The sequence below is a fragment of the Dendroctonus ponderosae genome, unplaced genomic scaffold (assembly GCF_020466585.1).
Source record: "Dendroctonus ponderosae isolate FM_Combo_2020 unplaced genomic scaffold, Dpon_F_20191213v2 Dpon_F_20191213_11, whole genome shotgun sequence".
Lineage (NCBI taxonomy): Eukaryota > Metazoa > Arthropoda > Insecta > Coleoptera > Curculionidae > Dendroctonus > Dendroctonus ponderosae.
In genome coordinates this window covers 1271670-1288534 of record NW_026017213.1, presented here as the reverse complement: position 1 = coordinate 1288534, position 16865 = coordinate 1271670, and the positions used below count along the sequence as shown (strand labels likewise).

The following is a 16865-nucleotide window of genomic DNA, read 5'->3' as shown; positions in this document are numbered from 1 at the left end:
TTCAAAACACTGGTCAATTCAGAATTAATTTTTAACTTCGGAGTGTTTTTGCGCGGTTTTCGATTTTTTCATCCTGCACTTCTAGACACGATTTCTGAGCAAAGCAAGACATTCTCGGTAAAACGAACAAATTCATAACTTCGATGGCGAAATGGATGGAAACTGGAAACATTCCCAAAATGATCACCGACTTATTGCTGGATATTTACACGTTTTGATTAAATATATCTTATTACTTCTTTTCTATTCTTTAGGCTCGTTCTGATTCAATCTGTGAAAAAGTTTCCTTTTTATGCGCCTTTCAACCAAATTGTTATAATTTTGCGAAAAGGGGGTTTAGATTCGAACCTTTCCTCAAGCAGATTTGTAGAACTGTCCAACAGTGCGTTTGTAGTTTTGACTTTTTCGAAGTAAGTTTGAAATTAATTTGGCCGGGAATTGATAAAGTTCCTATTTGCTCTTAGGCGAATTTTGTTGAACAATATCTGCACTATGCGGGAAAAAAGTTTCGAATGTATTTCTTTGTCGGCCAAATTTGTACAATTTTTAACTCGGGGTTTAGATTTTCAAGTTGCTTATACAAGCCACAGTCCGCAGTTTCCTAAGTCAGAAATCAGTGAAGCTGGCTACTTAGTTTTGAACATATGTTGTAGAGCAAAGTTTTCGTTGCCTGGAAGAAAAGTTTTGGTTTGATTTGAAAAGATTTGAACAATTTTTAGAGATGCGGCAGGTTTTCAAGTTATTAGTTTTTGTACTGGGCATTTATTTCCGCTGAAAGTAGCAAAGCTACCAAGTTTTCTTGGTCTGCACCTTATAGAACGAACCGCGTTTTATAAGTTGGGTAAGTTTCGATTTTACGTCATCATCAGTAAATCCAGTAGAATTTTTTCAAGTTGAGCTGTTCCGCAGTGAAATCGTCAACATACAATTTTCGAGTGCCGCTCTACTTGAGATCGGTGGCTAATTAATGGCAGTTAATCCGTCCACCAATTAATACTTTAATCGCAGGCAGTTGGGGCGAAATGAGGTCTTTGGAATGGATGCCACTTCCTGCTCTTGCTTCACTCTGCTCTTCTTCTCTTGCTCTCATTTACCGCTTCTGACTCAAACAGGAATGACTCCAAGCGCCCTCACATATTTTTAACTCACTTGATTGACCTGAAACCTGTAACTGTCCATTTGGACTCTAACAGTTCGTGTAGATTGCCGCTTTTTTAGCTCTCTCAAGAAAAATCTAAATTAGACTGTGCTTACGACATTCAGCGGCTTGAAACGACCTTCCTTCGCTTAACATGTGTATCATTATCCACCATGAATAAGCCAGATTAAATTTTCCTCCATGTATGCCGAAGTGCAGACCATATTATATATCGCGCGTTGTATATATTACGCGGTAGTAGTAGATGGTGTTGTATTACATAATAATTAACTGCCAATTGTTGAGATTGCGAAGCAATTTTCCCTTTTGTTTGTGGACTCATTACGCCTCAGTGTCCAGTTCTTTGTTACGGTAGTAAATATGTTCGATTCCTTTCGGGTGAGTTTCCTCATAGTCCAATAGAACGAAACTGCCTCTCTTTGTCACTTTTTCAATTGTAAAAAGACTAGTTTATGCGCTCAAATATCTTCAGCGAAAGTATTGTTATACGGCCACTTTGTTGTGTCACTCGACTTTAAAGCCCCCAATAAAACTAATTGCTTTACTCAAGAGAGCACACATTAAACGCAGTAAACCGCTGTAATTAAACATTTATTGTTCCATGCAATCCTTGCCGCCAGCTAGTTGGTTTTATGCTAACAAGCTTCAATTAAAATCCATTTCACTTGTTCCTCTGGAAGCTCCATAAGAAGCGCGAAAGTTTAGAGAGGAGAGTGGTCTTAAAATGGCCCTTTGATGTGGCACATCGTGCTAAAAGCCCTGAAGTTATGGCTGAGGGAAAGTGAACAGCTCGAGTTGAGGGCATTTTCAGTCAGGTTGAACTTTTCCAAATGTGTGTTTTGGTTTAGGACTGGACGTTTCGACTGCAACTGTGGCAGACATTATCAAAGGCTATGATCAAGCGGTCGCAGTGATTGACTTTTTTCAGTAGACGAAAGAGTTAAAAATATCCGAACCCTCTTAATTGCTCATCCCGAAAACTATATTTCACAGATTAAGTGGCGTCAGAAAACCCTAACCTCTAAAGAAATAGGAGCAAAAACTTTCACTTTTTGACGTCTCAAGCCTAAAACACCCCATATTTTCAAAAGAGTGTGAAATTGTCCCAATGAAATTGAATCCAATTAGTCGTTCGAATAAGATTTTTCAAAAACTTTCAAGCTCCCATAATCGAAACAAATTCACAACAGTCTGGTTTTTTCAATTCAGCGTTTTTAAATATCGCAATTTGTAGAAGTTTCTGGAAGTTCCAGCTACCCGCAAGCTGAAACGACCAAAATGAAACTATTTTTGAAAAGTCTGTAGGTTCCAAGTCTGGGTATAGTCCGTCCCCAGATTTTTGGTAGTGACACAATAAATGTCGCTTGTCCACCGAGCAGGGGCGGAAATTTGACGTTATTAGCGCATGTCGATCTTCAAACTTTTTTTTTGTTTTTTCCTCCAAGAAACTTTTAATTGGACAAAAACTTCTGTAAAATAAAAAAAGCATTTTCAAATTACCGCGAAGAAACCCAGAAGGGAATTTGCCAACATGAGCCAATTTCAAAATGGCGTCCCAAATAATGACGTCACGTCCAAATAGATCGGCACAGGCTGTTATCGATTGCACAACGCAAATCGATCAATATTAACCGTGGATCCTCAACTTAATTGCAAATTCCCGATTGGTACCGATTTGGAATGTTGTTATCGAATACCGTTTACCGGTTACATAACCTCAACAGCCACATTAAGTATGGACGGCGCGCGTTTAATTGCGACGCCTACCCGAACAATAACAATTATTATTATTTGCTAAATGCTTCGCCTTGCATAATGCATGACCTAAAAATCCTACAATTGAAACCATACAATTGATAGTGTTTTTTTTGTTTCATTGGTTGCAGCAGGCAGATGGAAACCAGAAGCCGTCGACTTTCATTCATGGGCGCAGATGGCAGGTTGCCCTAAGAAGGGTACCTTCTAAGGTTATGTGCAGTTTGGTCGCGTTTTGAGTGTGCGCAGACGGTTAGAATGTGACTTTTTCGCTGGGCGTTTGATCAAGTTCTTCTGTCATGATTGCTGCCAATGTGCTGTGCCTGAAGAAAAAGAAGAAACGCACTTATTCCCTATCCAGCTGCAAGGGCGATGGAGCCGGAACATCGAAAAATGATAGGTAAGTGTTTGACTTACAAATTCTCTGTGACTGTGGGAAAAACATTATCTAACAGTGGTGTTAAGTCGGACGTTATAAAATACATGCCAATTTAATTACTCGGCTATTTGCCGAAATAACGCACTTGGTTGGCTTGGAGGCCGTCGAATCGGCCAGACATGGGCCCGGTTGATTTACGCTACCATTACCTAACAGCGTTTCAGAGTGAAAGTGTTGGGCAACTTATAAACTGGCCCTATTACCCGTCAATATTACCAATGAAATAATATATTTTTCGATAGGTTTTTTTCCGTTTTTTTAAATTTAATTGGCAGATTTCGCTGTATAGTTCATGTGTACAGCCTTAACTAATATGATTGGAAAAATGAGAAAAGTTACTTTGAAGTTTCGATTTTATTCGACTTTTTAGGCTGAAGCTTTTTAAATTTGGCGTCAAATTTTAGAACTAGGAGACGGTTCAGTTCGAAAGTTACCATGTTTCAAGCTGTAAAAAATCAGTTTGAAGTGCGATTTTATTACATTTTTTGACTGTTCAGACTAACGCTTTTTCTGATTGCTATGAAAATTTCTCATTGAAAGATCGTTGAGTTCCGAAGTTACGATTTTTTAAAAGAACACCTGCAGATGGATTTGTCTACGTGTAAAGCCAATTTTTCACGCTCTGTGCAATAAGGTTGAACCGGAATTTCACGATATTTTTCAGAATTTTTAGACTGACGCGTTTTCTACTCACTGTAAAACATTCGCGTTGAAATGTGCTTCAAGTCGAAATTGATAATTTTTTAAAGAAAATTCTGCAAATCGTCCTGGAGAGTGTCCACTAACAAAGCCATATTTCTCCCGTTCTCTGCAATAAGGTTGAACCGGAATTTCACGATATTTTTCAGAATTTTCAGATTGACGCGTTTTCCACTCACTGTAAAAGTTTCGTGTTGAAATGTGCTTCAAGTCGGAATTTACGATTTTTGAAAGAAAATTCTGCAAATCGTCCTGGAGAGTGACCACTAACAAAACCATATTTCTTCCGCGCTGTGCAATAAGGTTGAACCGGGATTTTACGGTATTTTCCAGAATTTTCAGATTGACGCGTTTTCCACTCACTGTAAAACATTCGCGTTGAAATGTGCTTTAAGTCGAAATTTATAATTTTTTAAAGAAAATTCTGCAAATTGTCCTGGAGAGTGTCGGCTAACAAAGCTATATTTCTCCCGCTCTGTGCAATAAGGTTGAACCGGGATTTTATGATATTTTTCAGAATTTTCAGACTGACGCGTTTTCCACTTACTGTAAAAGTTTGGCGTTGAAATGTGCTTCTGTTCGAAATTTACGATTTTTTAAAGCAAATTCTGCAGATTGTTATGGATAGTGTCCACTAACAAAGCCATATTTCTGCCGCTCTGTGCAATAAGGTTGAACCGGGATTTCACGATATTTTTCAGAATATTCAGACTGACGCGTTTTCCACTTACTGTAAAAGTTTCGCGTTGAAATGTGCTTCAAGTCGAAATTTATAATTGTTTAAAGAAAATTCTGCAAATCGTCCTGGAGAGTGTCCACTAACAAAGCCATATTTCTCCCGCTCTGTGCAATAAGGTTGAACCGGGATTTCACGATATTTTTCAGAATTTTCAGATTGACGCGTTTTCCATTCACTGTAAAAGTTTCGCGTTGAAATGTGCTTCTGGTCGAAATTTACGATTTTTTAAAGCAAATTCTGCAGATTGTTATGGATAGTGTCCACTAACAAAGCGATATTTCTGCCGCTCTGTGCAATAAGGTTGAATCGGGATTTTACGATATTTTTCAGAATTTTCAGACTGACGCGTTTTCCACTCACTGTAAAAGTTTCGCGTTGAAATGTGCTTCAAGTCGAAATTTATAATTTTTTAAAGAAAATAGTGCAAATTGTCCTGGAGAGTGTCCACTAACAAAGCCATATTTCTCCCGCTCTGTGCAATAAGGTTGAACCGGGATTTTAGAATATTTTTCAGAATTTTCAGACTGACGCGTTTTCTACTCACTGTAAAAGTTTCGCGTTGAAATGTGCTTCGGGTCGAAATTTACGATTTTTTAAAGCAAATTCTGTTGATTGTCATGGATAGTGTCCACTAACAAAGCCATATTTCTGCCGCTCTGGGCAATAAGGTTGAACCGGGATTTTACAATACTTTTCAGAATTTTCAGACTGACGGATTTTCCACTCACTGTAAAAGTTTCGCGTTGAAAAGTGCTTCTGGTTGAAATTTACGATTCTTTAAAGGACATTCTGTAAATTGTCCTCGAGAATGTCTCCTTGTAAAGCCATCTTTTTTACGCGCTGTCCAATAATTGGGTGTGGGATTTTATGAAATGTTTCAGAATTTTCTGCCTTATGTTTTTTCTAGTTACTATAAAAATTTTGCTGTGGCGAGTGCTTTGGGTAGAAATTTACGATTTTTTAAAGACAATTCTGCAAATCCTCCTGCAGAGTGCCCACATGTAAAGCCATATTTTTCACGCGCTGCTCAATAATTTGGGGTGCGGTTTACGATATTTTCCAGAACGGTTTGCTATGAAAACTTCTCATTGAGATGGATGAGTTCGGAAGTTACGATTTTTTAAAAGAACGCCTGCAGATGGATGTGTCTACTTGTAAAGCCAATTTTTCACGGTCTGCGCAATAATCTTCAAGCGAGATTTTATGCATTTGTTCAGAATTTTCAGACTGATGCTTTGTCTATGCATTGTGAAAATTCTAAATTGCGTTGTGGTTTAATTCCGAATTTACGATTTTCTAACGCCACAGATGGATGGAAATGTGCATTTGGAAAGTAATTTTTGTCACGTTGGGAAAAATTAATTTGTAGTGGGTTTTTAGTGTATCTCTCAAACTGTTTGGATCCAGGCTTTCTATATTTGCTGTTAAAACTTTTTTGTGGGAGACTGTTTAGATCGGGAATTACAACCGTTTTTAAGAACGTCTGCAGATGTACGGAAATGTCTAGTTGAAAAGCTTTTTTTCACGGTGCGAAAAATCAGTTGGACGTAGGATTGCATTGCATTTTTAATTTTTTTTTTAAACTGATGATCTTTCTGTTTACTTTGAGAACTTTTGATTTGAGAAATATTTAATTTCGGAAGTTACAATTTTGTAAGAACGTCTTCAATGAAAGCCATCCTTTTCACGCTGAAAAACTCAATTTGAAGTGGAATTTTATTGTAATTTTCGTAATTTTTGGTCCGTTACTTTTTCGATGCTCTGTGCATGTTTATCAGTGCCAACTAGCTCAGGTCAGAAGTGATGATTTTTTCAAGAAAGCCTGTTGAAGGATGAAAGTGTCCACTTGGCAAACCATCTTTTTCACGCTCTAAGAAGATAACTTTGAACCGGGATTTTGGTACAATATAAGATCAACTTTTCAGATCAATGCTTTTTCTATTAGCCGCGAAAAATTTCGAAAGGGGAAATTGCTTAGTTCGGAAAATGCAATCGTTTATAAGAGCGGCTGCGATAGATTGAATCGTTCAGTTGTCAAGCCAATTTTTCACGCTGCCGATAATTAGTTTGAAGTGCGATATTATTAAGTTCAACACATTTTCCAGATCAATGTTTTTTCTGTTTGTGGTGAAAATTTGCAACTGAGAGATGGTTCAGTTGCGAAGTTACGATTTTTTAAAGAACCGCTACCAAGGATGGGAATGTTCACATGTAAAATATGTCCACTAATCTGTAAAAAATGTGGTATCAAGCACCGGATTAACTAGGATTAGTACAATTGTTTCGAAGAAAGTCTACACATGGACTGAACTAACTGACTCAGTTTAAAACCCGATTTTGCTGCATTTCTCAGAATTTGCTGATTTGTGCTTTTTGTGCGCGTTAGTCTGGCATAGTAGGAAATAATTCAGTGCAAAAGTTATAATTTTGCCAAAAAACTCTGCAGATGATTGAGATTGTCCACTTGTAGAAGCCAGGTTTTCACACCGTAAAAAATTAGTTTGAAGTTCGATTTTACGCTCTCAGATTTATTTTGCAGCTACTTTCCCTATTTGCTATGAAAATTGCCCACTAAAAGTGTTTTCAGTGCTCAAGATATGATTTTTGAAAGGAAAACATGTGATGGATAGCCATACCTACTTTTTTCAAGTCAAGTCAACATTTTCACTATGTGAAAAATCAGTTTGGACTGGGGTTTTATAGTATTTCCCCACACTATTTATATCAATGAGTTTTCCACTTGCCGCTAAAATTTCCGGTTGCCACATTGTTCAGTTCGGAAGTTAGGATTTTTTAAACGAATGCCTGCAGATGGATCAGAATGCTCCCTTGTAAAGTCATTTCTCCACGCTGCAAAAAATAAATTATAAGTGCGATTTTATTGCTTTTTACAGGGTTTTCAGATCAGTGATTGTTCTATTTGTTTATACAATTTACCTTCATTTGGGAAAAGGTCCAGTTCGAAAGCTATGATTGTGTCAAGAAACCCCTGCAGATGGATGAGAATCTCCACTTTTGAAACATTTTCATTCCCTCTGTAAAAATCACTTTTAAATAAGATTTTATTACGGTTTACGAAGCTTGCAGATTGATACTTGTTCTATCAGCTGTTTAAATTTTATATGCGGCATCGGTTCAGTTTGGAAGTTATGATTTTTTTAGAAGAAAGCCTGCGGATGTTTGGGTGTGTTCACTTGGAAAGCCATATTTTCACGCCGCGAAAAATAAGCTTGAAAAAGGATTTTATTGTATTTCTCACATTTCTCAGATTTACGCTGTTTATATTTGTTGTGATGTAATTTAGAGATTATTCGGTTGGGAAATTGCGATTTCTTAGAAGAAAGTCTGCAAATAGACTGATGGAGTTTTGCAGGCCGTTCAAAATCGAAATTTGTCTTTAAAATTGAATTTCTCAGACTTTTCAGACTGGGGCTTTTTCTACTCGCTCTGGAAATTGTAAAGTAGGAAATGGGTTAATTGGAAAGTTACTATTTTGTAAAAGACGCTTTGGAGATGGATTGTATTGTCAGCTTATGAAGCCACTTTCGAAGCTGTAAAAATCAGTTGGAAGCCCTATTTTATTAAAGCTTCCAGATTTGTTAGACTGCGGTTTTGTGTATTTGCTGTGAACATTTTCCACTGAAAGATTGTTCCGTTCGGATGTTATGAATTTTTAGAAGCAAGCCCGTATTGGATGGTAAAGTCCACACTCGAAGTCATCTTTTTCGCGATGTAAAAACTCAGTTTGAAGCGGGATTTTATTGCATTTTTCGGATCGATTATTTCTCAGATCCCTGTGAAAATTTTGCCATGAGGAACGACTTAGTGTGGAAGCTAAGATTTTTTAAAACAAAGTCTACAGATGGATGGAAATGTCCAATCGTTGCGCCTATATTTTTTACGCTGTGATAGATTAGCTTTAATTGGGATTTTCTTGAATTTCTCAAAGTTTTCATATTAGTCCTTTCCAGATAATTTCGTGTTGCTGGCTTTGTGCCATTTAAATGAGTGATATTTTTAATATGATTTTTAAGACCCCGCCATTTCTAAACTGAAATTTTCGCGTGAAAATTTCGCGCTACTGGTTGCACCAGTTTGAACGTTACGAATTTTTCGCTGTTAGAAAGCGGAGTTGAGTGCGATTTTGCTAGATTTAGTTGTTAGCTTGATGCTTTTCCTATCTGGACACGCAATTTCTGCTGCGGATTTATTTTGTTTAGAAGCTACAAATTTTTAAACTCGAGCCTGTTTAACTCAGACGAAATGTTTGCGTGCTAATTATAGTGCTCTGTTAAAAATCAGGAATCAGTTGAGTTTTATTCAAATTTTCTGAGCATTCAGAGTGATACATCTGCTGTTTTTGTGCAGGTTTCATTTTGGTGGTTGGTGGAGTTTGGGAGTTTACTAACGAAAGCCTGCAATGAGGCACCATTTCGATCCTGTGAAAACTGGAGCGAAGTGGGATTTTATTAAAACTTGCGCTTATACTATAGATTCGTGCTTCTGTTCCCCACTGTAAAAATCGCACTTCATTAGTTGCTTCAGTTTGAAAGTTACGAATTTTGCAAAAAACCTGCACGTGACTGGGAAAGTTCACTTGCAAAGTCACCTTTCACACGCTGTGAAAAATCAGAGTTCAGTGAGATTTTTTTAGGATTTTCGCCCTGTTGAGGCTTATGACTTGTCTATATGTTGTGAAAATTTCAAAGCGATAAGTGGCTTGGAATGAAACTTACACATTTTTGAAATGACCGAAAACGTAAACTTTTTTCTTCCGTGTCAAACCCTGTAAGCGCATGTAAATGAAAAGTTCCTGTGCACTTGTGATTGCATTGTGTTAGAATGTGCAGATTCTTAGCTGGAAACCAGTTGGGTTTGCATAATCAGAAAATAACTGACAATTCAACTGAATATGCATGAGCATTTCCTAATTCGCTCAGAGACGCACGCTAATTGGTAATTGAATTGGACTTTCCCGGGATAAACCTTAATTGCATCGAATATATGGAGCTTTTCCTTTTCAACATCACTAAAATCCCTGACCATTATCGTTTACGGTACTTAAAATCGGTTCAAGGTTCCAAGCGACACGATTTTCCATTATACACGTACAACGTCGGCCCACATCAAGCGCATTCCTGACAAGGTAAGCGGTCGGTTTTTTCCTTTCAGGTTCCCTGGCAAATGCTCCTTAATTGTTTTAAACGGGCCTTTGTATGGCTATTCAAGGTTCGACTTGTTTGCGTGATAACGAAAGGGGCTCCATTGGCTATAAAACAAGTCTGGGGGCTTTAGCCCAACTCGTTAGGCAGGGATCGTGGATTTATTCAACAGTTTTCTTTGGAAGGCTGGAAGCCAATTATTCAAATTTTCTAGTTGGGAATCTGGTTCTAGTTCATTTTTCACGACGCTTGGCGAATGCGCCCAATAGATTAAATTTTTGACTTGTGCAGGCGTTAATTTCCGGATTGTTGTGTTCAAGGGTGGTATTTTCTGTTTTTTATTTTCTACTCGTCTCTTAACGAGCAGAAAACCAATAAATCGACTCGATCGAGCCGAGGCGAAAAAAATCGTCGGCAAATTTCTTCATCACCTAGTGAGTAAGCCGGATTTCTAAGTGAGTAAGCACTGACGAAATTGTGTCGAATAACTCGATTTAATTGCAGACGATTCAAAGAAAAAGTCAAAAACATTCTCAACTTTCTTTAACTGATTGAAAAACCGCCGGGGTGCAACCAACGTGCCCAGCCCCTTTTCCATGGGAAATGACTCCGCGGTGTCGTTTGATTGCACCATGGAGGGACAGTTTCAGTTAAGCCCAACCGAAATTTCCTATGCTCCCTTCGACTGAATGGCTTTTATGAAACCGTTGGCTTGCAAACAAACTCCGGTTTAGTTGCGTGAGGTGCTTCCGTTGGGGCCCAGAAAATGCCCTTAAAACGCTAGGTGAGTGCTCGGATTTGGTAGAATTGTTGCTTTTTCCTGTAGCAGACCGCAACATTGGCGAAAAAACTAACAAGATTAGTCGCGCAAATACGGAAACGATCAATGGCAGGCAAAATAATAACCGCATTTATGCACAACGGCTATTAAATAAAGCAAAACCGCGATAATTCGTTCATCGTTGCAAAGGCAGGTGACCAGGCACAGTTATCTCATAATATCCTAGATATTCGTGTTCTAGTTGAATTCTTCAGGATGTTAACGCAAATATGATTAGCTGCAAACCTCAATTTGTAGGATTTCTCGGCTGTGATTTGCAAACAGTTTTCTAGTGAAATTCTAGGCTTCAGAAGGCTTTCAGAGGGCTTGATTTTAGCGTCAACTGCTTTGGGAATCTTTTAAAAGCTTAGATCGAGTTTAAAACTGTTGTGCTGCATGCAGGCTTTATTTTCAACTTGGCAGCTTTGTGTGATTTGCTAAAAAAACTTGCAAAAAATGCAAATTTGATTGTACTTTGTTCCATTGTTCAAACATCTGCAAACAGTTGCTTTATGAAGTTTGTGGTGTACTTCGCAGCTTTTTGCGCAACTTCTTAAGTTTTGCACAGTGCTTGTATAACTCCTTTACGTTTTTAACTTCACAAAGTGCATTTCCAGGCCTTTGGAGTTGTCCCACCTTTCAAAGCGCTTCAAAAGCTACGCAAAATCAATTACAAACTTGCATACAACTGCTTTTTGAAGTTCAAGATTTAGTTTGAACTTCATATGCTTTCGTGGTATTTTTTGAGCTTTGCAGAGCAGGACTAAGTTTAGCTTAACATTTTGCATTTTGAGCTTCATAAAACGCTTTTTAAGTTTTGAGATTTTTTTGAGTTTTAGACGGCGTTAAATACAAAGGAGGTTTCAAGGCTTGCCTTGAACCTCGCAAATTTTCGAGCAATTTTCAAAGTTTTGCACAGTTCAGTGAGTTTTTCCTTTTTAAGATTTACCATTTAAAAATGTGCACATCTTGAACTTGTAAAGTGGTTTGTCCCCTTTTCAAACTGTTTTAAAAATACGAAATTAACCTGATGTTGGCAAATAGTTGAATTGTGAAGCTCATAGTTTAATATGAACTTCACAAGCTTTTGTTGTATTTTGTGAGCTTCGTCAGAATTCATTTATGCATATTTTTGTTGCATTTTGAAGTTCGTAGAACGCTTTTGCAGTTTTGAGATTTTCCCATTCAGAAACGACTCTAAAGACTAAGGAAATTCAATTGCAAGTCTGGAGATATTTGAGTGATGAAGTTTATGCTCTGTTTTGCACTTGGCAGCTTTTTTTAATAATTTATTAACTTTGCAAAGCGCGTTCAGGTCAACTGTATTTTTTCTAAAGAAAACGTTTGCCTTCTTTGCCGAATTTAAACCTTTGCAGCAGCTTGTAAACTTCACAAAGTTCATTCCTAAGCTCATGAAATTGATTTAAAGTTTTCCATTTTTCAAATTTGATTTACAAGTTTGAATAATCAAAAGACGGGATTCAGAATTTTGTATTTGTGAAGTTAATAATTTGCCTTGAACTTCGCAGCTTTTCAGGGAATTTTATGAGTTTTACACACTGCTTGCATATTTTTTCGCATTTTAAGCTTCACAAAGTCCATTTCACGTCCATTGTAGTTGACAATAAGTTTTATTTTTTAAAGCTATTTAGAAACTTGCACATATTAAACATGTGAAGTTCGTGGTGTGTCCTTTTTTGAAAAAGTTTTCGAAACTATGCGAACTTAACCGTATACTTGCAAATCGTTGAATGGTGAAGTCCATGCTTTAGCTTGAACTTCACAAGCTTTTGTGGTATTTTTGAGCTTCAGAGAGTGAGTTGCCGTCAGACTAAGCTTAGCTTGACATCAAGTAAATCTCTCTAGTCAACTGTGAGCATTTTTGGTACAATCTTGAGTTTTATTATGGTCGTATTTGGAAAATTTACGTATTGTGCTTCACAGAATTATGAGCTTTTCTAATGCAAACAAGAGTTTCTTTGTCGATTATCAGTTTTGCACATTTTTGTTACATGTTGAGCTTCATAAAACGCTTTTTAAGTTTTGAGATTGTCCGAATCTCTAACGGCGCTAAATACTAAGGAGAGTCAGCTGTTAGTGTGAAAATTGTTTGGAAGTTCATAGTTTGGCTTGAACTTCGCAGATTTTCATGCAATTTTTTGAGTTTTGCACAGTTCAGTGAGTGTTTCTTTTTTTAAGATCTATTTAAAAACGTGCACATCTTGAACTTGCAAACTTCGTGGTTGGCAAATAGTTGTGTGAAGCTCATGGTTTAGTATGAACTTGACAAGCTTTTGTTGTATTTTCTGAACTTCGCCAGTATTCATTTTTGTATATTTATACAGTATGAACTTCACAAAGTTCATTCCTAAGCTCATGAAGTTGATTTAAAGTTTTCGATTTTTGCAATTTGTTTTACAAGTTCGAATAATCAAAGGACGTGATTTACAATTTTTTATTTGTGAAGTTCATAGTTTGCCTTGAACTTCGCAGATTTTTAGGCAATTTTATGAGTTTTACACACTGCTTGCATATTTTTTCGCATTTTAAGCTTCGCAAAGTCCATTTCTCGTCCATTGGAGTTGACAATGAGTTTTATTTTATTTTTAAAGCTATTTAGAAACTTGCACATATTAAACTTGTGAAGTTCGTGGTGTGTCTCTTTTTCAAACGGTTTTCGAAACTATGCGAAGTTAACTGCATACTTGCAAATATTTGCTTGATGAAGTCCAAGCTTTAGCTTGAACTTCACAAGCTTTTGTGGTACTTTTTGCGCTTTGCAAGAGAGTTACTGCAAAAGGGGACCTAATAACGCTTCAAACAGAAATCAGTTTTTACCCATATCCACATGAGTTGAAATTTGTCCGTTTAACGTCTATTTCAAATTGGATTTATAAATAAAGGAAATTTTCTACTAAAATTTCCAATTAAACAATACTTAACAAGCATTAAACATTATTTATTTAGGCCCTTTAAGAACTGCTTTAAACTCTTTTTTAAAATCAGTAAAGTTTCCGTTCATGCAACTTTCATTTCAGAACAACTGTTCAAAATGACCTCGTCTGACTTAAAAGCATACATTTTTAAATAATTGAGTCTTTCCAGTTTTTAATGAGATTTTTTGGGGCCTGTTTTAATCAGCCATCTTCTCCTCATCTCGAAGTAAAAAAACATAAATAAAAGAACATCAGCGCGGGAAATATAAAATTTTAAATGTGCATCTTTGTCAACGTGTTTTTGGGAATTTTTCAAATTGGGCTTGTTTGACATGGACTGTATTGAAAGTTCAGTGTTTCTGTGGTTTGTAGGAAAAAGTCGGTTCTGTGGGTCCAAAAACTTATGAATTTTCATCTCTATCAGGGATTTTTCGAGAATTTTTTATAAATGCTTTGTTTCTTGAAGACAAATGATCTTCAATGCTTGCGTGTCTTCCGAAATTATAAGTGGGATAATCAAACTAAATGAAAAATGGTGCCGTTTTGAATTTTATGGAGAAGTATCGGTTCTTTTGATCCTACAACTTTGGGGATTTGCAGCTTCATCAGGGATTTATGGAGAATTTTTTGAATGAAAGACGTACCACCCAATGGGTACATGAATCGGAAAAATCTCAAAGGTCTAACTTCATCAGGAATTTTTTTGAGAAATTTTTAGTTTTGATCATCTTTCGTTTCCGTAGTTGGTAGCATTGAAGGTTTTGCTTTTGTACTTTTCTCAAGGATTTTTTTAAGCATTTTTCAAAATGGGCTTGTGCAGCTAGAACTGTGTCACTTAGGCGTCTTTTGCCCAATTAAAGGTGTAAAAACTAAAAACGATTTTAACTAAAAATAGAAAATTGTTCGTTATTGTACATGTGGAACCGTGGAACTTTCGAATTTGCAAAAAAATTTTCGGAACTTTGCAGAATATCTTTCCTGTGTTCTCCGCTATACTGAGTTCATGACTTAGGAACAGTAAAAACCAGCAAACTCCGGGTTTATGCAAAGAAAGATTCCCCAGTTGTAGAGAGTCTAGATTTCAATGGTGAAATTTTATCAGTGGTTTTTTGCGAATTTTACAATCGTTGGGCAACGACGTTTTAATCAACCTTCTTTTCCGTTAATGGGAACATTTTATGAACTATGGATTTCAAATAACTACCAAAACAAAAGTCCAAGGGATTAAAATCAGGGGATCTGCTGGCTGACAGGCCACGCTATTGGGCGAAGGAGCTTTTAAGTTGGTCTCGGATGATTTAGGCAAAGCTTTGCAAAGTGGCTCGGGGCCCATTCTTGTAGCTTCTGTTTTGATACTAACTGTTGCAAGCCAAATGAGTGAGTTTTTCCATTTTCACCCACTTGTTCTCTCGACGGTTATTTGCATTTATATCGATTGGCACTTTTGTGCCCTTTTTCTCAAATTTCCACTAGCCGCGCGTTCATTTGCATATACAATAGGAAAAAAGTGCAATTGATTGATATCGGGCAAACCAACACCGTTATGGCCGACGCTAATCGCAATTTAACTCCTCGACTTCTACGTATAATAGGGACGTTCGAAGCATAAAAGAAGAGCGCAATGGTAAATAGTTGCACGCAGAATGCTCATTTCGCTTGGTAAATTGGGTATGCATAGAAGATTATAACGTGCATACGTGCTGATGGTGATTTATATTGGATGGGAAGCCGTTGAATGGATTCGAGAAGATTAGAGCCTTGGCGTGCTGGGGAATTAATGTACGTATTTGTTGAATTCAATTGGCTGAAATATCAATAAGTCAATTTTCAACGGCGCAAGGAAAAATGTTGATTTCATGCCGGTTTCCTCGTTTGATTTATGGGCAAACAACGAAAGTATTGGTTTAATTGGCTGCTGACCAGTGGCGCGAAGCATTTCGTCTACTTTTGGACCAGAAGAGAAACCATTTTTATATCAGCAATAAACCACCCAGCAAGGAAAGTTTCTCTAATGCGCCCCTGTGCGCGTGGGGAAAAGTTGCAAATTCCCAAGCGAATCAAAGACGAAATCAAGTCCTCTTATGTAGACAGTACTACAGTTAATAATTGCTTCCTGAAATTTCTATATTCCGGAGAAATTGAGTAAGCAGTTGTCTGCATACATTAGCCAATAATTAATAATCAAGCTGCCAATTAGATGGTGACGATATTTTGGAAAGTTGTCTTATTAAATGGTAAATCCACTTAGGAGAAGTGCGACAAGGTTGAGGCGATCGTGCTCGAATCACAGCCGGAATAAATATTTATAAAACGGCTGGAAAAATTAGCGCTCAAATATTTACATATTTCGGCCTCGATACGACTTCGACGTCATTGAACCTGCAATCGTGACCGAAGAAACCACACCATCTCATTCTTCATCATTACTTTTACCGTTTGCTCAAATCACCATCTGCAGATAGAATCTCTCTCCGGCCTGATACACATAATAGACTATGCGTAGATATGCGGAAAATGGCAAAAACCGACTCGCATTGCAGCCACTAATTTTCGCATTACGTGATTGAATCAATCTGTCAGTCATCATCATCATCAGTACTGAACTATTCTGATTTGGCTGTGGAGTTGGGGATTTTTCCCCGTTAGCTCGATGACTTTCGGCAATTCGTGCTTTTTGTCTAATTCGGCCGGAAATATTAACCAATTAAAGTTTTTTCTACGAAGCCATCGGATTCGGGCCATGCTTAAGAAATCAACTTGAATACTGTTAGTCTAGTAGGGATTATTTCAAAAGCTTGAAGCAGCGTTTTCCTTCATTGTCGAATTAGGGCTTTGCAGCTGCTTAAGGGCTTTTGGGCGTCACAAAGTCCATTCATCAACCCATGAAGTTGATTTCAAGTTTCCAATATTTTTAAAATTTATGCAGTCAATGAAAATTTTGTATATCTTTGTTTCTTACTTTCAGTTGGAAAAGTTTTCAGTGTTTTGAATGCATTTTTTCCTTTAGAAGATGCACTTTAAAGCGCCAAAGTTGATTTTTGGGAAGGAAATTTTCCAGTTGTGAAGTTCGTTGTTTGCCTTGAACTTCGCAGATAATTATCAGCTTTGTAGCAGCGATCATATAAACCAGCTTGATTCCTTAAATTACAACTGTTT

The 16865-nt window shown here is 37.2% G+C and overlaps 1 protein-coding gene across 2 annotated transcripts in view; it reads left to right on the top strand.

The window, feature by feature from the left end:
- Nucleotides 1-16865, top strand: part of LOC109536057 — an 81485-nt gene that overhangs the window by 5776 nt on the left and 58844 nt on the right. For both annotated transcript variants that reach the window (XM_019902129.2, XM_019902131.2), the window contains exon 2: nucleotides 3046-3314. In XM_019902129.2, coding sequence (XP_019757688.2) covers nucleotides 3214-3314 — 101 coding nt within the window. In that variant the 5' untranslated portion in view covers nucleotides 3046-3213. The remainder of the gene's footprint in view (nucleotides 1-3045; nucleotides 3315-16865) is intronic.